The following is a 20,904-nucleotide window of genomic DNA, read 5'->3' as shown; positions in this document are numbered from 1 at the left end:
GGGCTATAATACATAGTAGAGTACACGAATAAAGTGTATTGCACAGTAAATATTGTGAACTTTGGCATAACATAGAATAGCAATGGTGGTAAGCCTGAATGTCCAGTGCATTTAGATTTCGACATAATAAAGGAAATATGGATGTGGAAGGTTCTGTTCCTGTCGATTTTTCCGTTATCACGTGATGCCCTTTCTGATATCACACATAACAAAACTCACAGTGATTCCATGCTCAACCTAACTGATTATCGCAGTTACTACTGCATCTGAACAGAATCTCCATTTACCTGGATAATAGCTCCGACCAATAGTGCACAGCAGGCTTCCAAAGTGGGCGTATGATTACAGAGCTAAAGGAAATGTATTTTTAGCCTAATATTGTCCCGTGTTTCAGTCAGATAGGGCAGTGTAATTGGACAGCCTAAAGCTTCGCACAGAGGCCTCTAAGACTTAGCAAACCATGTGGTCTACGACTCCAGGTGGAATGGTCGTCCACCATATTTACACGTGACAGTAGATAAAAGTAATAAGGCCGATATTTGGGCTACTTCAAATGAATATGTCAACAGCGACGCAAAGTAGCGACGCTACACAGAGAAGAGGGACGACAAAACACGGAGAAATACGAAACACGGATAAGAGAGACTAAGAACAATGTGATAGCGCCACTGACTGCCTGTTTTTGTAATGATCGTTCCTCATTTTAACATTAGGAAGCTACAGTTTACCGCACACTGTTACCGCTAAATACAGCGCCATCTTCTTGCCCTTCGGTGGTTTGGCTGCATTCACGTCATGACCTTAGAACAGTTTACCCAAATCACTATCCTAGCCCATTTGAGAGTTTCGCAGTGGACATTAAGTATTTTTCGTTTTATTGCAGTGGCTGAACCATTGGCAGGTATCAATAATTTTTCCCTCCCTAATTCAATCATAAATCAAATTCGTCGAAGAAAATGGTTAGAGGCAATGTTCGTTATAAGTAAACCGCTTTCCTTCACTACTAACCTATTTAGAAGCCTTCATAATAATTGTAATACCTTCTGCTTAAAACATCCTTGCGAATGAGTGAGATAGAAGAAATAGAAAATACACAGGTCTTAACCAGAAAAGCGTCTGTTTGGCCACCCTAGCAAGCAGCGGGAGCGGTCTTTGTGGTACGAATATAAAGCTGCGTGGACGGAACGGAAGCATGAAGGGACGAACGAAGGAATTAACAAAGACGGAGGAATGGAGGGACGAGCACAAGGGCTACACTAGCGCATGTCTTCATCCCTTCGTTCTACGGTAGTTGTTTTATTGTTCGTGCTACTTCCAGCTATGGCTGCGCTGCGCTCGTGGGGGGAAACGGGGAAACTGAGAGCTTGGTGAAAGTTGAAGAGAAGAAGCGGTGAACGCACGGGGAGGAAAGGACCTCGCAGTCTAAGGCACAGGCCAATCAACGTCAAAAATAATGCACAAAACTGTCTTCACTTATTAGTGAACTGACGAGTGGCGGATGTCCATGCCGTGTTTTGAGGGACAGTGGACGATCGACCAGTCATCCAAATTATTTGGAGAGTGATCGCCTCTGTAAATAAAATCGAGGACAGTGGCACAATACGCAGTCAAGTCTCTCTTTGTAGCTGCATATATCCGATGCAGCACGGTCAGCCACTTTAAGTAGTGCGTTTCACTTCAAAAACCAGTGTCCTAATCTCGCTTCTAGGAACAGTCACAATAATGACTTCCTTAATTTCCTCGCGGATGGAGTAAACGTGGTCGGGACGCAACGTCAGATTGGAGCTATTCTCTTCAATATTGACGAATTGTGAAAGTGTGTTATCCCTCGGTATTTACGTGCTGAAATTTGCCCTGAATCGTACAGTTCTAACTTTCCTGCATTTTCATTGCACTTTCAAAATAATAACATGTGGTCATTCACGTTTGAAATACCTTACTGCTCCAATAATATATTTTCATGGCGAAAGCTTTGTAGCTAACCTCATAATGAAGCGTGTGTGTATATCATCGTCAATATTTTAATGCCAGTGCATGATGTGTTTACATTTCTCGTCTGAAATGTACTTCCTGTTTCTAGTATATAGCTGACATATGGCTTTATGAGAAAGTGTCCTTCTAATAAATGCTTATTTTTGGTTTGTGTTTAGAGACGGCCTTCGGAAGGCAAGGGTGATGCATTAGCCGAATAAGTGCGCTATGTGCTTTCGTACATCGCACACAGGGCAAAATGACGACTTTAGCAGCTTAATTTTCCCAAGAAGTCTTTTTTTACATGCAACGTCCAGACGAATACGGTGCAGACATGCACGATTCGTCATGCACACAGCACGTGAAAATCGCCCATTGGGTAGCAAGTGAGAACAGATGTACGAGTTGGTCCAGATAGCCCGCTCTGAGCACCCCGCAAAAGAAGACACTGTAGTTGAACCGTATCTTCTAGAAAAAGGTATCGGGAAGGAGTTTTCTCTTTTAGCTGGCTACATTAATTACGACGTGCCTCAAGCGGTCACCGCGGGAGTGCCTGCTTGCGTAAATAAGTTTATTGCTTGAAAGTGCTTGCAGGTTTTGATAGATATCAAAACAAATGGATAGCAAAACAGATAGCAAAATGTGATCCCATATCAAAGACTCGTATCGGGACCTAGGGATAGCTCCGACCAATAGCTCCAATTGAGGTGCTCGGTCAATTGCCAAGCTGCTCCATCACCTAATGGTTTTTCCTTTAAAGCATGCTTTGCCTCTATATGTATCTTAATCCAGTGAAGCTAACTTTAGCGATGCCTTTGCCCACGAATTTTTCTCCGCCCCCCGTCCCCGCATAGGAGAAGCTAACTGAGCGCTCTTTGGGTTAACCATACTACATTTCTATCTATATTTTCTCGGCCTTCCATGTACGTATTGCCACTTGTGGATGCAAGTGCGCGATCGTTTACGTGTGATTCAATGGGCTATCACGGCGATGGTAACTGTTGCAAATAAGATAAGGAAGAAAGAAAGAAAGAAAGAAAGAAAGAAAGAAAGAAAGAAAGAAAGAAAGAAAGAAAGAAAGAAAGAAAGAAAGAAACTGCATCTGCAGGCATGAACCGAGACCCTCTCGTCATGCCCTCTGCCGATTACATCATCACGATGCCCAGTAGTCGCTTGCTTTATGAGGTTCTAATGCCTCGCCAAGTAACAGGCGGCGTGCGCGCCTCATACTGAATGCTGATGGATATTGCAGGATCCAAGAGTAGGTTAGCGACGCGAAAAACGGCCGGGGTACAGCAGCAGTGGCAAAACAGCTGCACGATGCAGCCGCGAACCGAAAATTCTTTCGAAACTCTCTCTGTGAATTTACCGTAATACGTGTATGTTGCCATTGTGACAATTATTATTATTATTATTATTATTATTATTATTATTATTATTATTATTATTATTATTATTATTATTATTATTATTATTATTATTATTATTATTATTATTATTATTATTATATGCGGTATTTCCAAGCATATAGGAAAAAAAAGAGGGCCACATAAAGTGTTCCTCTGTGGCAACTACAATTGTGTGTCTCTGAATATCTATTACGACTTATTTAACTAGTTATGTCACTGGCAGAGCATTTATGCATTGTTGTGATCTGTTTTAGGCAATTTATCTAGGATCACAAAAAATAGAACAAGAAAAAAACTATGTTTTCTTGAATACCATACGAGTAATGTAAATTGCGTGAGCATTGGCCGAATTCGATATACAACTAGTATTCTCAAAAACGCTTTTAGTTAGTTTAAACAGCTAGGGAGTGCAAATGTGGCTCTTTAAAGGCCAAACATGTCTTTGATTTTTCTTGCTTGCGCAAATATGCATTCTACGCAAATTCACTTTCACTTTTGAGGACAGCATGTGCAAACGCGTTTGTGTTCGTGTGTTCATGTACACGAACACAAGCGTGATGACGTGTACAATCAGACGTGTTGTAGTTGTTGATGATTGGCTCACAGTCTACTTCTCATCCACACACTGTCTATATTCAGCCGGCCACTGTCTGAGCAAAGAATATTAGGACAGTGGTCACATCGAACGTGCGCCCTAAAGGCAGCCAGATCACTATTTCGCTTCCTGTGGTATACGGGTGTGTGTAAAAGGTTGCTATACTGACGTGTGCCTCCTCAGAATTTTGTGTATCTATTTCCATTTCGCTATTCGTATTTCTTCCTTGCTAGCTATTATATTTCGTTTTCCTGTCCCCACGTGCAGGGTAACAAACCGGAATTTTGGGGTCAACCTCCCTGACTTTTCAATGCCACCACTTTGTTTCTTCTTCTTCTTCTTCTTCTTCTTCTTCTTCTTCTTATTATTATTATTATTATTATTATTAGGGCGAAAACCTTAGGTGTCTGTGTTGGCGGTGCCCTTGGCGAAACGGCGCCGTGACGACAAATGGCAGACGCCGCAAAAAATGCGTGGTTTGACGTCACATTCCTCGGGGAGGTTCATGTAAACAAAGTAAAGTAGTGTCTTTGAAAAAAAAAACTTGGTACATTTCGGTCTGGGTGGGAATCGAACCACTGCAGGGTCTCGGGTTGTGAGACGAGCAAGGTTCCCTAAAGCCACGGCTGCTGCACGGTTCTGGCTTACTAAAGGTGTGCCTAGTGCATCTGCACACGTCACGTCGCAGCCATCTCGCTAGCTAAAGGTGTCGCGTAGTGCGTGGACTAACGTGCTCACTTTCGGTACTACGTTAAGTGTTGATATGTGGAGTTCAGGAGGTCGCCTTAGTGCTACCACGTGTGCTTCCCATTGCGGCTCCTTATGTCTTGCAGGAAGTCTAGCCCCGATTGCATAACGTAATGCATTACCAATATGTCTTACAAAGAAGTCTAACCCCGATTTTAGACCTTCTTATATTACCAAATGTGCAGCAGGTTTTCTTCTTCTTGTCTTCACCTTCTTGCGTTACAAGAGTGTAACACATGGCAAACTTTTTTTTTGTTTTGCTTCGCAATGTATCTCGAGTGGGAAGTGCCATTTCTCATGATAAAAGTCTGTACCATTCGTTCCTCCGGAAACAAACCTGTGTACTTCGGAAATGCATGGCCCAGTGTTGTGTTGGTAGTGGCACGCTACGCCTAGATTGTAGTTTCGTAAGGCTAAACATTTCGGCAACCAGCGCAACACCACGTTGGTCATGTGCACAGTGAGAAAGAAAGAAAGAAAGAAAGAAAGAAAGAAAGAAAGAAAGAAAGAAAGAAAGAAAGAAAGAAAGAAAGAAAGAAAGGAGGTTCACGTCGAAGAGTGCGCAGTGGGGCGTCGCACGTACTCGGTCAGGTGCGCGAGCACGGGCGCATCGATTGACGGCTCCTGCAGTGCCGGCGGCACTGTAGTGAGGCTAAAAGGGGCGGTGGTGGTGGGACGGGGGGGGGGGGGGGGGTAGAAGTTGTGGCGGCCGACGTGTCCAGCGGCCTTAGGGCGTGCGGCTCGCGCCAGCGTGCACCGATGCGCGGCCCAGATTAACGGCAGTCCCCGGACCGCGGGCGCCGACAAAATGTGGTTCATGGCCGCCGCCGCCACCGCACAAACGTGGTGGACGTAGCGGTCTGCACGCCGCCGCGACCACCGCTACAGCAGTAGCAGCAGTACCGGGGCGGCAGTGGCCGGCGAACAACGCGCACTGACGGCGTAATGTTCCCGCGTGCGACGTGACCGCGATACGCGTCCCTGGCGCGCCGGCCACTCTGCAGGCGTCCAGCAGGCTTGCCGGCATGGCCCAGTATTCGCCGGCACAGGTAGCCGCCGGCCTCTCTTTCTGTCTTTTTGTCGACGCTCTCTTTCCCTTGGCCCCACAACCTCGATCTGATGGTCCCTCGGTGTCCGCGCCTCGGCGCTCGGTCGCTACAACAGCACGTACGAGGCGCAAAGAGACACAGGCACGCGAGCACGCGCGCAGAGCGCGAGGAAACGAGACGCGGAACGGTGGGAGGGGATAACGAAAGCGCGAAGAAATGACGACGGAATGGGGAAGTAGGGGAGAAGCGAACACACGCCAGAACCCGCGGGGCCGCCGACAAGCTCGACAGCGTCGGTGACGAGAGCAAGATTTTCGTTTCTGACCGCGGCCGTTGGCGCTTGTAGCGCAGGCACTGCGCATGTGTGATTCCCGGAACACGGTCCGTTCCGAACGGAGGCCGCGGCTCCTGTTTCGGTGTGTGCTAGAAAGGCGAGATCAGAAGCGACAGAAAAGAAATGAAAGAAGAAGGAGACAAGGAGAGATGTTATTAGAGAGAGAAAGAAAGACTGCATAGAAAGGCAGGGAGGTTAACCAGAGGTAGTTTCTGAGGGGAAGGAGTAGGGGGACAAAAAGAGAAAAGAGTGGAAGGGGCGACAGAGAGAAAGACAGACAAGCACAAACGAGAACCACCGGACGGGTAAGTTGAACGGGGCACGTCGCCTATGCAGCATGTATTAGCGCCACGCCGTGCGCTTGGAGCATAACCGCATGGCGAACTACATGACCATGAAATCGAAAACAAGTTTTCGGAGTAAGCGCACGGGAGTAGGGCTGCTTCGTGTTCCTGTGGAGCTTATTTCTTCGTACAGCTAAGTTCTGTCAGATTCAAAGCAACTGAATAGATTAAATGTCACTTTAGGTTACGTTCCCGCTGTATGTGTCTCATACGTGTAATATAGCCCGGTTAAAGGTCAGTGGGCTCCTTCATTCGCTGCTCTGACCGTATATTATCACCTCATCAGCGCATTTTTCCGCCATCACCTTTAGAGAGACAATGATACTGTCAGCGCGGCGGGAGGCTATAAAATCTCGTACATTAAAGAGAGAATTGTCATCGACCCGACTGTAAACATAATGCTACGAAGGAAAGCAAGATGGGATTCTAAGAAAGAAAGCTTCGCAGCTGAAACATTTATCCTGGTCCGGGGTTTAAACCCGGGACCAACGCCTTTCCGGGGCGATCGCTCTTCCATCTGAGATAACCCGGAGGTTAGCAGATCACCGCGCGAGGCAGAACAAATCGACAACTCGAAGCATATAGGGACCCTAAGTAAGGCGAATCAGTTCTGCGGACGCCCGCAAGATGAAGTGTCTTATCGAAGGCTCAATTTTCATCCATTCTAGTGCAAAATGGGACTACAAATATCGAATGGTTGTCCTTTATAGCTTCATGCTACGGTCGGGTGGATGACAATTTTTTCTTTTTCATGAACCTTCCTTTACCTTGAGAACTTCCGCAGAACTGATTTCCAATTTCTCTAAGAAAATATGCAACTTTTCTACGGTAACCACCATGCGTCTTCGACAAGAAGCAGAATAGCGATGATCGAAAAGGAAATAAGCGAGCGTCATGAGAGACGCAGTGACTATAGCTTTGTTTACATGAACAGGACACGAACGGGCTTAGCCAGAATTCAAGCTGACCCCGCCCCACTCGACCACGCTCAGCATGCCTTTTGCCAAGCGGGTTGCGTGAGCCAACCCAATCTTTGCAGGCGGGTTGACAAAACTCTCATCGACGCTCGCCCGGCCTCACATGGAGGCTCGACCCGATCTTATCACGTTCAGGTAAACGTAGCTTATGAGGCAGGATCAAGGAGATGTAGATAGCGAAACACCTCTCGAGAGCTATGTATGAACTCGTGAAATGTCCACAAACATTTATGAAAGAAGCGAACTTAGAATTCACACGTGTGTTTCTGATTAACGGCTACGGCCCCGCATCTGGTGTGTGCTTTAGCTTGCGTGTCGTCGATTCGTTAAATATTTGTCATCAAATATACTTGTCAAATAATTGTAATTTTCTGTCACAGTGTTATCTCAGTGTCTCCCACATGAGGGCTAACGCCAGCGTTCTTCAATCGCGTCAATGTAGAGAAGAGCCATGTAAGTTTTTCCATTGCAGCTCCTGCTATTACTGTGATACAGGAGCGAAAGTTAGACTGAAATGAATGAGGTAAGCTTTCTTGTGGAAGAATGTTTTCTAAAGGACGCTAGAAAAGTTTTCGAAAGTTTCAGAAGAAACGTATCGATACATGCGGCGGAAAATATAGTTCGTCGTTTCTTGGCTGCACCAAAGGTTGACAGGTGGCCCAGTGAGAGCGCAATCTTTTGCTTCGAGATTGCAGAGCAAGCAGACTTCTCAAATTAGGAAACGAAGCCGATGTTCGCAACGACAGCAATTCAAGGAAGTAGTTGCGGTACTGGTGATCGACCGCGCACGGTTTCAACTGTAACAAACGACATATTTTTTGTGAACATTTCTGTCCTCTCCTAGTGAGTGTAGTGAGTGTTCTTGCTTTCTTTCCATACAGAAACACGATCCCTATCAAGTTGCTGCTTCTTGCCTTTATTCTCTCCTTATTTTTATCTCTTCTTGTTGCTTCACTGTGTGGTTCCCGCTATAGATTTGTAACACCTACACATAAGAAATTTTTTTTTCAGTATCAAAAGGGGCCATGAGGATATCGGAAGCCGTGCTTTTAAATTAGAAAATGAAGCCGCCGTTCGCAATGAAACGTGCGTTCTTTTGTTGGCAGTATCGTTTTTAAATGTTGCGATATTTATTTCACAATAATGCGCATTCACCGAACGAATACAGCGGTACATTATGCTTTCGTACTACTGAATACTGTTTCATCACTTTCCGATCTTTTTCTTTTTGCGAGAAGAAAATTTTCCAATTTCATGTATCTTCTTTTTTTTCTTCAGAAAATCTTGCGATGATTACGTAATACTGATGTGCCACAACAAATCGCGATGTCAACTACATTTCGGAAACGTTATCAATCTCAATCACCATCGTTTTCCGAACTTTTGAAATAAAGAAAGGCGAAAGCTTGCACTATAGGCCGCGCAAAGCACAAGACACAGCGAAGCTGGCCGATTGATTGCGTCTCTTGGTTGCAGCAATAGGTTTAACTTGGCTATGTCGACGTTTAAAGTTGGTTGTAGCTAGGCCTATACTCGTGTACGTCATCTGTGCTAGTACTGGGAAGACTGCGGTAGTACTGGAAAGGTGCGCTGCGCCATCACGCCACCGCCGCGCTATCGCCGCCGCCACAGCTGTTATGACGTCATGCTCCCCCGCACCGTCGCGCTACCGCCACGCACCTTTCCACTACTACCGCAGCCTTTCCAATACTAACGCCGATGACGTACACGAGTATAGGCCTAGCGGCAACCAAGTTTAAAGCTCGCCATAGCCAAGTTCAACCTAGCTACAACCAAGAGACGCACTCAATCGGCTAGCTTCGTTCGCTGTCTCTTGAGCTTTGCGCGGCCTAGTGCAAGCATTCGCCTTTTTTTTTCTCTCCTGGCTCAGCGCGCCGCGGAGAGAAGAGAGGCGGGGGTCGGGAAGGGAGGGAGCTGGCGAAGAGGAGACCGCGTGCGCATGCGCCGCGCCACCCTCCTGGTTGCCATGGCTACGGCGCGGTAGTTTCTTGATACGAACCACACATTACGGCTGGCTTAAACAGCTTCGCTGTTGAAATGAAAGGACACGAAGGAGATAAAGTAGATGCTAATATTTAAAACCCCGATGAACGATAAGGCGACATGTTAAATCATTGAAAAATGTAGTGGAAGCGTTAAGAAGGTTGTTGCAATGACGAAAAAAAGAACAGCTATGAAAGCAAGAATTTTGAAACCACTGAAAGACACAGTGGCGAGGTTCTCTGCAATAAAAGTAGTGTTTGCAAGAGATGTTTGCAAGGTGGTGCTGCTGCCTCTTTTAGCGTTCATAATCTTCGTGTTTTTTTGCAAGGAGCGCCTTACAGAAGCAGGTGAATGTAGGCCATCAGTTCTGAGCAGCCTCTAGTATACATATTCAAAGTATTTCTAAGAGGATCTTGCAGGGGGTTCTAAGAAATAAGCCGTGCGCCATTCGCTCTAATGAGGTGTTTATACATCGTACGACCATGTCAAAGCAGACACCAAGTGGCATAGCTTCCTTTCAAAATAATAATAGTAATGATAAAAGAACAGCGTGAAGACAAGGATTACAATGGATTACCATTCCCTCATAGCCTTCATCTTTTCTCCTGAACGCCTTATGATCTTGCACATCGTGCATCTCTAGCTTAGATAGAAAAAAGGTGTACCGTATTGCTCTCGCGCGTTTTGATAAAGAAGGTTGAGTCTTCTGAAAACATAGAAGGAAGAAAAATATAAGGCTAACGCGAAAGATAAAGAGAAGATGATTACTCGACATTGACAAAAAGTGCGTGATCTCCATGTTCTTGGTTTCTTCGTCTTTGTCGGTTCTTGTTTTATTCGTTCGCCCAAGAAAGCCGGCGCGGCGCCCGCTCCATAAAGGAGACGCAAGCGCTACAACAGAAGAAAGCCGAAGCTAATTAATATGGACGCGTGAACACTGTGACGCATCCTGACATAGCACCGCCTTTTTTTTTTTGTCTAGCTATTCATGGTTCTCAAACGTACCTGCGGCTCGTGACGTTGGTTCGGTGCCATTAGGAAGATTCCGTGTATAGTACAAGCCGTCCCTGCAGCCGTTATTCCTTGCGTATTTCACTTTTCCTTATCTCACTTACATAGCGATGCGCCCTGTGATTTCCAGGAAGGACCTGGCTACAAAAGCCAGAGAAGCCGTGTTTTTCTCGCGAATTCCATTGTTTGCTGCGTGGCTCGCAGCACTAATTCAAACGGAAACGCTGTTCCTGCGTGAACTTGTTCGTGCTTTCCTAGAAATGGTACCGCCGTTCGTGTTTCTTTTCTTTTTTGAGCTTTGTTTTGCTTCTTGATAGAAGTATAATGGCGTGGCACAGTTCAGCGGGAACCTGATTACCTAAGTAAATATGCCCTGACTTGCAGATGTGTTTGGAAGCAGTGCTCCCACGCGTATTCGAGGAAAATGAATGTTACCTGACAGAAGACAGAAACCAAATAGAAAAGAAAACTTGTCCAACGCATGTAAAGAATAATAATAAAAAAGAACGACTTCAGGGACTTGGGCGTATGTTTGTTGTTGAATTCAGGCGGTGAAATCCCAAGAGCTAAAGAACATTGTTCGTAGGTGGAGTTTCTCGTTAAAAATCCAACTATTAGCACGCGTTTTCTTTTTTTGACCTCTTCGAGTTAGGGTACCAGAATTGACGAAAAAATGTCTTGGTCGAAGTAACGGCGCTTTTGAAGGGGACGAGAAGAAACGACAGACAGGAGCGCTGACTATCAACCACAATGATCGTAACTGACTAGCGACCGTAATGATGGTATATGAGCGCTAGTCAGCGCTCCTGTGTCTTTTCCTCCTAACTGGGCCCTTCCAAACGCGCTGTTCACCGCTCCCCCCCCCCCCCCCCCTCTAGTAAGTACAAACCAGCACAAATTAGCACACCGTAAAAAAAAGTACTCACCATTTGTACTTCAGAGACTGTACTTATGCTGATAATCTGCATAGTGACGCCAACTTCCACTGGAACGCCTGGAAAACACAGAAGCAGAAGTGGCAAACGTCATTAGAGGTGCAGTTTTTAGAAGCGAACATCTTAGCTTGCACACGCCGACATTAAGCAGCTGTGACTAAGATACGGAGCAGGCTATTAAGTTCAGAAGCAGGAGTTACGTCACGTGATACTTATTTGTTGAACCTAAACAGAGGTATAGCGGAGCGTTACAGATGAGCCGCCATGCTCGAGGAGTAGTCCAGAAATGGGTACCGATATAAAAACTTTTACGAGAACCTAGTGTGCGCTAATATTAAGATTTGATAGCCCTTTAGGCTCGCTTTTGAGATTCCGCTGCCTACGACAGGGGATAAGTGACATGATAGAATAAGAGTCAATAACCACGAACACACACACACAAAAAGGAGCGGACTGGGCTGAAAACTACAAGCAGCAACGAAAATGCGTGATCCTTCAATAAGTAAATGAATATCTACGAATTTCGGGTGCTTTGATCTGGCGTCGACTGCTTATCGCATAATCGCTGCTGAGCAACAGGCGCAAGTAGGCAGAACAACATATATGAACAAAACAATAATAGCGTACATGAGAAAATAGTGCCCGTAATTAGAATTTACACAGAGACGCCAAAGACGCCAAAGACGCATTTACACTGACAGAAATGCAGTAACACACTCATCGACAAAGTAAATTACAGATATGGGTTTGGCCCGACTTTTTCGCGCATAGTCAAGAACAGTCCATTCACATATTGTCATTGTCCTATTTACAAAATGAAACACGAAGCACCTAAACTTACAAACTTTGTTTTTTTTCCTTTGTCTATACTGACGCCTGCCACACGTACTTACAAAGCGAATACGTCTGCTGAATGCAAAGCACGCTGCTTATTCCCACCGGCTTCTAGCGCACGCTTGGCACGCACAGCCGTCAAATCAAAAGCGCCGATTTGCTCGCCATCGCTCACGAGAAAACGCATTACAAGTTGGGGCCGCGATGAGGACACGTATGACCATGCCGTATGCGGGCTTCAAGCGCTGTAGCGCAGTAGCCAGCAGATCTCAAACCCAGCAGCTACCGCTAGGCAGCGTTGACGCAGTTCGTAGCCGGCCAGTCGACGACTCAATAGACAAGCGTGATTCAAAGTGTTCAATTTCAGTCTCACGCCGCGACGCACGCAGACATTCACCAAAGTACACAAACGACGCAGTTCGGAGAGCCGTGCAGTCAACACGAAAAGGACCGTCAAAGCTAAAGATGGATAGGGGCATTCCGCAAATGATTGTCCGTGTTTCGTACACGCGAAGCAATGCTGCGCCCAGCGACGAGTGGCGCTTGGAAGCCCTCTTGAACAAGTTGTTTCGCCGGAGAACTATTAGCATCGAGCATGTCCGGTGCTTACGATTGTGCAGTGCAAATGTAACTGCAACAACGCTTCGCCGATGACTATATATATATATATATATTTTTTTGGGGGGGGGGCGAATTTACAATGGCACAAGTTATTCGAGCAGCCACTTCAAAGCGGCAACTCAGTGACAATGCGTGGGTCTTTGAACTTGAAAAGTCCAGAGCGGCTCTATGCCTCATGCCGAAAAGCGACAGAACCGTGCCTATTTGTTTCCGAAAATCAAACCAGATTAGTTTACCAGTTTCAACAGCGATCCCCCACGGGGATTTGTTAGCGGCGTACACCCTTTGTTTTCTTTACATTTATTTTTCGAATTAGAGCGGGTGGTGGGGGACGAATAGTTCCACCGCCTTCATGAAAAAACGACGAGACAATGAATTGGAACACCAGCGTCAGCTTCCAATTAGTCAGTAAGATCTCTCATAACGCAACATCTGCCGCTTCAAAGATTTTATTTAACACTCATACAGATGAAAAATCGTTCCCCTGAAGGCTAATCACGCAACTTTGAAGGTGCCGCAAGTTTGGCTTTCCAACGCCCGTGTTAGCATAAGGGTGGATCAAAGGCCGAGGAACGTGATCGCCTAATGAATTATAAAAAGCCGCTGCGTTTAATGGCGCAGTTGGCGGTCCTGCATCTGTGAGACCATGCTTCATAGCATTAGGACAATGGGCAGGAGTAGTGACCTGCCTTCAAGCGAAATAATGGCAACTAAAGAAAAGAACTTCTTTGTATTAGCGATAGGCATGCCATAGTTGCGCAGCTGTGAAAAAAGGTTGTTACGAATAGCTGTTGCGATCGAACTGGTTCCGGCGATCAGTCGGTGAAAACGATGCCGCTCTTTCGTTCACGGGTCGTGTTTTGTGTGCACTATTCTGTTACTTTAAATATACACGGGGGGAACTCAACCCGTTCAGTATTGTTAAAAAGACGCAACGTCAGCGAATAGTTAGTTTGACTCTTACCTCGAGAACTTTCAAATCTCAGCGAAATTCACTGTGTCGGCAGTGTCGCTCTTGCGACGACATTGCGAAAAACATTTACCTTTACACCGAAAGCAAAGGAAAATGGCAGAAGCCGCTGAGTTCGTGTAGTAGGGATTGCTGAATAGGAGTTATTCTCTATTATGAATAAAAATGCAAGGAAAAAAAAACATGAAGCGATTTTTTGCGATAGCGATGAACGAATAAAGATATCATAGTGCGGCAACAGTCGAATGAGCGCAATTCAAACGGAAGCGCATTCGTCTATAGGCTCAGTAACTAAAAAAAGTAATATTAAAGGCCTCGCCGTTAACGAGGGGTACCTCAATTTTAACCAGTGCACTCATAACACGGAACGGAAAAAAAACACGTACAAACTGAAAAAAAAAGAAAAAAAAAGAGTCGCTTTAAAAGGCAGCCTCCACACAGACTCAATTTCGATCAAAGCGGCAACTAATATTTTAGGACTCCCTTTCCTTATGATACGACAGGAAACTCAGGGAACAACCATCACACGTATTGCAGGCCATAAATTTTGTTCCCACAGCGCACTCAGGAAAAGGATCCGGTAGGGCAAAAAAAACTTCAAAAACAGTCGCAGTAGAAAGGCTAGTGCTGCACAGCTGCCGCAGTGTGAAGGAAAAAAAAAAGAAATTGCAGGCGGTGACGACAAAGGACGTAGAGGTTATAATGTAGAAAGCTCGTGTAAAGATAGATATGAAGAACTCTTGGAAAAGGGCGATGAACAAAAAAAAAAGAAATGCCTAGGGTGAGATTTAAAACGATGGTGCATGTTAGAAGGGAAGGAGAAACCACAGCAAAGAAACCCAATGGCGTGTGCGAACTCATTTTCTATGAGCTTTTTTTTTGTTCTTTAACTTTTGCCTCTCACCAATCTGTACCTACAGAGCTGCTGTACTGCTTTGCTTTTAACCGTGGCCGCTGTAAAGCGTCAGCCGGGAGCCGTGATGGCGAAGCCATTGCGGCAATTGACGAGCAGCAGAAAAAAAAATAACATTTCGTTTCTTCGCAATTGCAGTCTTTGTTCACTCGAAAAGACGAAAACAAAAGAACGCAGATCTAAACAACGTGAGCGAGCACGTGTGAGGGGAAGGGTCGTCAGTGTTTAGGAGTAAGAGCTCAACTATAGAAGAACGAGAGCAGATATGCTTTCCTACTTGTTTTCGCACCTCGGGCACACCCAAAATGATAGCAAATAAGAGGGAGAGAGAGAGAGAGACGAAGTACAAGAGAACCTGGGGCGGGAGTGGCCGAGCAGGAGCACTTCAGCTATGGAGGAGTTTGAACTGCCGGATACTATTGTTCATTGAGGCTTCTAGTCTGCTACGGTGCGTTACGATTGCCCCGCTGGATGCCGCTCGCCAAATACTTCTGTTGTCGGCCATTATTACTTTCTCGTTTTTATTCACACGTAAGTATCGATGTTTGTCTACCTCTTGTTTTTTATTCTTCAGTCAGTTTTGCTGCATCATAATCATTTTTGAGCTCGTAGCGAGCGCTCAGTTTCTCACGTGAGTATACGTGTCTGTGCAAAAAGTTCATAATTGGAGGACGCTTAAGCTTAGCCTTTAAGAGTAGAACGCGATGGCTTTATCGGGACCTGTTCGCATCGCATCGTTCGCATACGCCAAGTAGGCTTCATTCACTACAACACTGAACGTGGGAAAGCCAGCTTACAAAAACCAAGCCTACACCGATCTCCTTAAAGTCGGCTTCACATTTTAAACTGAAATGCATTGCTGGAAAGACGTTTTTCCAGGGGCAATATTAGTGGTCTTATATTAAAATGTGAAGGCCCTGGCACCTTTTTTTTATGATTTTATTAGTTGTTTCCTATTGCCCCGACGCGCGCATGTCTGGTAGAAATGATGGAAAACGGGTTTGTGTTCGAGTTTTCTCGTAGTAGAATTAGGTTTTCTCGTACATTCAAATTACAATCCGACACCGATTGGTAAACAATCCGGCGGCGAATCCGACGCTCAATGGTAAAGTCGTACGTTACCCTTTTTCTGACGGATTTCACTGTGAGAAATTCAATTTTTGTTCACCAAAACCTTGCACCACGTGGAGGGCCTGCGTCGTCGATGTGGTTGGATGATTTTCTCCGCCACCCGCGATCACCCGACGCCGGATTTTCTGCGACACGGGGCCCTAAACGCTATCGCGTTAAAACAGTAACATCGGCAGCGTGCTTACTTTAAGCCCCCTTCATAAGCTTCACCTGTTCTCTGTACTTGTTGTGATTATTATCTTTAGTTTCTGTGTTCATTTAACTGTACGATGTGCTCAGGGATTATATTAGCCTTCATACTCACTAGCAGCCTTGGTAAGGTCTCACCATTAGCCTCACAAACACCTTGACTCACTGACATGGTCATTCGTGGGACGTCTTTGACGCGTATTACTATTTATTTCACACAAAATTATGCGCAATAAGCAAAAACAAAAGTTTTTAAGATACAGCCATGGCTACCGAGAACGTGTGTAGCTTCGCGAATTACGCCTAAAACACCGAGGGCCTCAATTGTAACCAGCGATCAATGAGAAAGGCAGCACTGCCTGATGGATACGAAGGCGCTGACATCAGATTTGTGATGTTGTTTGTTTCCCTTTGGCTTCTACAGCGACTACATGTTGTGTTCCTATTTGATACGGGACACACGAACAGGTTGCCCCTTGGTTGTGTGTTAGAATCAACCCTTACAAAAGTTACGGTAAACTGAAATCTTAAGAACCTACAATACCTGGCTCCAACATAAATTAGCAGCAAGTTCAAGCCATTCAGAGCTCGTAACACATGCGCACAAAAAAAATTAAAGCAATGAAGGGGCATTACGTTGAGCCCTCAGCACTTTCAGATAGCTGTTGCAAATATAAACGAAAAAAAAAATTGCGTAGCTTGCACTGGAGGCGCAATGCTAAAGAGACAGCGGAGCTGATGGGCACCTAGCTAGTCCTGGCTTTTGGGCTTAGGCTAAGCACTACCAAATCAACCCCAGCATTTTCAAGAATTTATTGATTGGTCGATTATTAATTAGCTATTGATTGGCTATCGATTGGCTATCTCAAGGTATTGACCACGTATTTGGGCTAGGCTAAGCACTAGAAAAGTCATCCCCAGCATTTCACAAAATTTATTGATTATTGATCGATTATTGATTAGCTATTGATTGGCTATCGCAAGGTATTGGCCACTGTATGTGGGCTAGGCTAAGCACTAACAAGTCATCCCCAGTTTTCCTGAATTTTCCAGATTAGCTATTGATTGGATATCGATTGGTTATCGATGAGTGACTAAGCTTAAGTAGTCCCAACCATGCTTAACTAGACTTAGCCAAGCTCAGCTTCGCTAGTTCACAAGGGTATGTGCCATTGCGCTTGGACCCTTTCAGCACTACCGCCAGGATCGCCCCAAATTTTTGGATTCAGCACACACATTACGCCCGGCTAAAACAGCTCCGCTGGTAAAAGACTAAGTGAATCAGTGAGCTCTTAGGCGATGTGGAAGACATTAAATCCGCAGGCAAAACTACGCACTGTCAATCGCTCGCGCTGTTGAACTCGTAACAGTCTGAAACAGAGCCGAGATACAGCTGTGAAATGCTTGTTTTGAGCACTGCACGTCGTAACGCAAAGAGAGGTAACCAAAGCAGGAGTCGCGTATGGGAGGACGCGAAAAAATAAGCAGCTGCTGGCTTGGCTCAGTACTTTCATTTTCCCGAAGCGTGCAATTAACGATCTCCTGCTGCTTCATAAGCTTTGGAATCTGGTCTGTAAGAGTTACATTTGGTGGCAAACTCCTTCGATGCCGTGCTACCCGATAAATTGTATTACGATCGCTACATCAACAATGCACCTGCCGCTACAAATCATGCCCTGAGCGTGTTAATACTTTAAGACCCCATATTGGATTAGGTTCTATATGATGTATGAGAAAATTTCGCTATGAAATAATACACGAAACATTTATGCCCTCTTTCGGTACACTACTAGGTGCGTTACTGAGTTCGCTACCGTCGGCGGTGTATCGTTAACGCGAAGATCGTAAATAACTGGGTTGGCCAGAAAAACACGACACGCAAGAGCAGCGTTGTAACTTTTTAGCTGTGGGAAACGAAGTTCGCAAGAGCTGCGTGCTTTCTTTGGAAGGCCTCGTAACGCATACGTGCCTAGGTCCCGCCGAACATGTCACTATTGGAGGATGATTTATGCACAATAAAAGTCAGGCAAGAACAATGCGCCCAACAACTTTTGCCACTCCCGACAAAGCTATAACAATAGCGAGGCATGCCACGGGCTCGAAATATATTGGCATGGGAGCGGCAAATTTATGAGACTATGCGAACAAGCTCGTTCACAGTGAATTATAGGCTGGGTGCTTGCTTTTCGTGTGTTTCTTCGCCGTTCGGTGGTAATCAGCCAACGCCCTCGCACTCATCTTGCCCTAATTACGTGTGCATTAAATTTTACGCGCATTGTGTGTTTTGTTTCTTTCTTCTTCGTCTTCCAGCCCGCATCACTTACAATCCAGAAAGTTCTCTCTCTTTTGTTCATTTTTCCTACTCTATATGGGCGTATTTTTTTCTTTTTGTTTTTGTTGCAAGGAGAGATGTGTTTTACAATTTGATATGCCCCGCGGTATTACCGATTGTGGATTCATATTCGCGTCTAAAAGACGAATTCGTTATAGGTGCGTCATAACAGTTTGCGTAGCTCGCAACCACTTCAATCCCACTCCTACGAACAACTAAATTTCTCGGTGATAAACTCAAGGCATTACAAAGTGATAGCAAATTTATTTAACTGGCAGCATATTCGATTATTGATTGATTGATTGATTGATTTTGGCGTTGCAGAGCTATATACGCAGGGGGCTATCGAGACGCTGTAGTGAAGGGCTCTTGGTTAATTTCGATCACATTAGTTGTTTCATATGCTCCAAAAATAAAATAATATTTGGCGATTTTACGTGCCAGAAAAAGTATATGATCATGAGGTACACCGCTTAGGGAGGCTCCGAATACATTTGACCACCTGAAATTATTCAACACGCACCTAAACCTAAGTAAACAAGCATTTTTATATTTCGCCCCCATCGAAATGCGGCCGGTATGGCCTGGACCGAACTCGCGACGTCGCGCCCAGCAGGATATGCCATAGCCACGAAGCTTCCGCGGCGGGTGACTTGCTTCCTAACAGTTTTTTTTTATTATTATTATATATATAATTTTTATTCTGCCCAATCGGAATGCGACCGTTGCAGCCGGAACTCGAGCACGTGACGTCACGTTCAGCCCCAGAATTCAAAAGCCTCTGGCGAGAAGGGTGGCTACAGAGCTGTGAAACAAGCGCTTTTGCTGATTAAGAGGAAAGAGAGGAAGAGAGAGGGAGAAAAAAATGTCACAGTTTCGCCCTGAGGGCGAAGCAATGAATGCGATAGCAACACAGCAATGTCATACGAATAAGGTGAGCGGCTTTGGTAGCAATATGAATTGTAGTGAACATGAGCTGATTAAGTAAGCAGGTGTGCTGCGGCGTAAGTAGACCGACATGAAGAGAGACTCGATGACCACGAGAAGGCGCGTGTGAAACGATGGTGTTGATGAGAAGCGCTTCCCGTGGGCAGCGCGTGCGAAGGGACACACCTGTAGCGCTGCACTGCCGATCTGGGCAGCATCGCATGTGTAGCGTGCGTTGGAAAATGTGGCCCGACTATTACTAACTGAATGAACAAGCGTGGTGTGAGCGTGCACACACAAACATGAATAGATCACACTGAATGACTGCAGACAACGACTGTCAAAACGCTGGCAGCAAGCGCATACGCCGCAGCGGGCGAGGTACGTGCGGTCTATCGCTTCAACGGAAACTGAGCGGCGAATGCACAGCGCATACCGTGTGGAGATAAGAGACGGTGCGGGCGAGCGACGAGCGCGGTTGTTGGCAGAGTAGAAGTGCGCCCCCCCCCCCCCCTTCCCCGCTCCCTCCGGCGCTGGCTTCCCGCTTCCTTGCTTGCCCGTGGGAGATTGAGTGCATTCGCTCTCCGTGATAGCGCGCGTCCCCGCACGTTTCCGCTCGGGCATACGGCGCGCGGCGAAGATTTTATCTATACGGAACCTCACGGCGACGGCGACGCCGACGGCAGAAATCCGGTTGAAGTGTCCATATAATTGCTATCGCAATAAAAGAAAGTATGCGAACGGACACTTTAGGTACGCAACAAACGTAACCGGCCTTGATCATGAAGTCTTTATATTGAATGCGGTTGCTCCGGACATCTAATCTTTCTTAATCGCTACAAAGTCTTCTGTTCTAGTAGATCCTATTTTATTTACTTACTTTTTGGTAAAAATGTGTTGAGAGATTCGCATGCTGGTCGACTTGCCAACTACTACTTTCTTACTAGTGTTAGAAAGATAGCGTTATCTCCAGGCAGCAATCATAAAAAAGGTAATCATTACTTTCCAAGCCTAGAAACGTCAGTTTACCAAGTAGTTCAAATATGGATATTCGCGCAAAGTCGAAAATAATTGAGGGCCTCAAGTCTACGCGCTAATCGATTTTTGAAAGCGTGATGCAATCGCGGGCCTTGCTATTCAGAGCATACGTCGGCACGCGAAACACGTCGGCTGTAAGGATTTTTTTTCCGTTTTGCATAGTTTAGTCGATTCCTCTTTTCTTTTTCGGCTAAACAGAGCGAACTGAAAACAGGCAAAGAAGACCGGTGAGCTCTAATTAGCGAGGAATTAGACTAGGTTCTCCTAATTAACTCTAAATCTCGGCTAATACAGAAATACAAGAGCTAGCGTATACATAACGCGGGTGGCTGTTTTCTACAAAGTGAGTTGAAGTCCTAATTACGGTGGGAGAGCTTAATTTGCATGTATTTATAAACTACTGAACGAAATGTTTTTTCTAATATTTGAACAACACGAAACATTTCTAGACTGCGATCGACCGGTATTCAAATTATGGTGCTGTATATAGCATGACGTCAATCGTCGCATGCGAAAGACGGTCGAGACGTATGAGTTTATTCTGGCCTTTAAACTATGCCAGAACCAAAAGCT

The 20,904-nt window shown here is 45.5% G+C and overlaps 1 protein-coding gene across 2 annotated transcripts in view; it reads right to left on the bottom strand.

The window, feature by feature from the left end:
* LOC119449972 (gamma-aminobutyric acid receptor subunit beta) overlaps positions 1-20,904 on the bottom strand; it is a 214,093-nt gene that overhangs the window by 136,507 nt on the left and 56,682 nt on the right. For both annotated transcript variants that reach the window (XM_037713296.2, XM_049665557.1), the window contains exon 3: positions 11,368-11,435. In XM_037713296.2, the coding sequence (XP_037569224.1) occupies positions 11,368-11,435 (68 nt within the window). The remainder of the gene's footprint in view (positions 1-11,367; positions 11,436-20,904) is intronic.

The sequence above is a fragment of the Dermacentor silvarum genome, chromosome 4 (genome assembly GCF_013339745.2).
Source record: "Dermacentor silvarum isolate Dsil-2018 chromosome 4, BIME_Dsil_1.4, whole genome shotgun sequence".
Classification (NCBI taxonomy): Eukaryota; Metazoa; Arthropoda; class Arachnida; order Ixodida; family Ixodidae; genus Dermacentor; species Dermacentor silvarum.
Note: the sequence above shows the minus strand (reverse complement) of the source record. Positions and strands in the feature narration are given on the sequence as shown.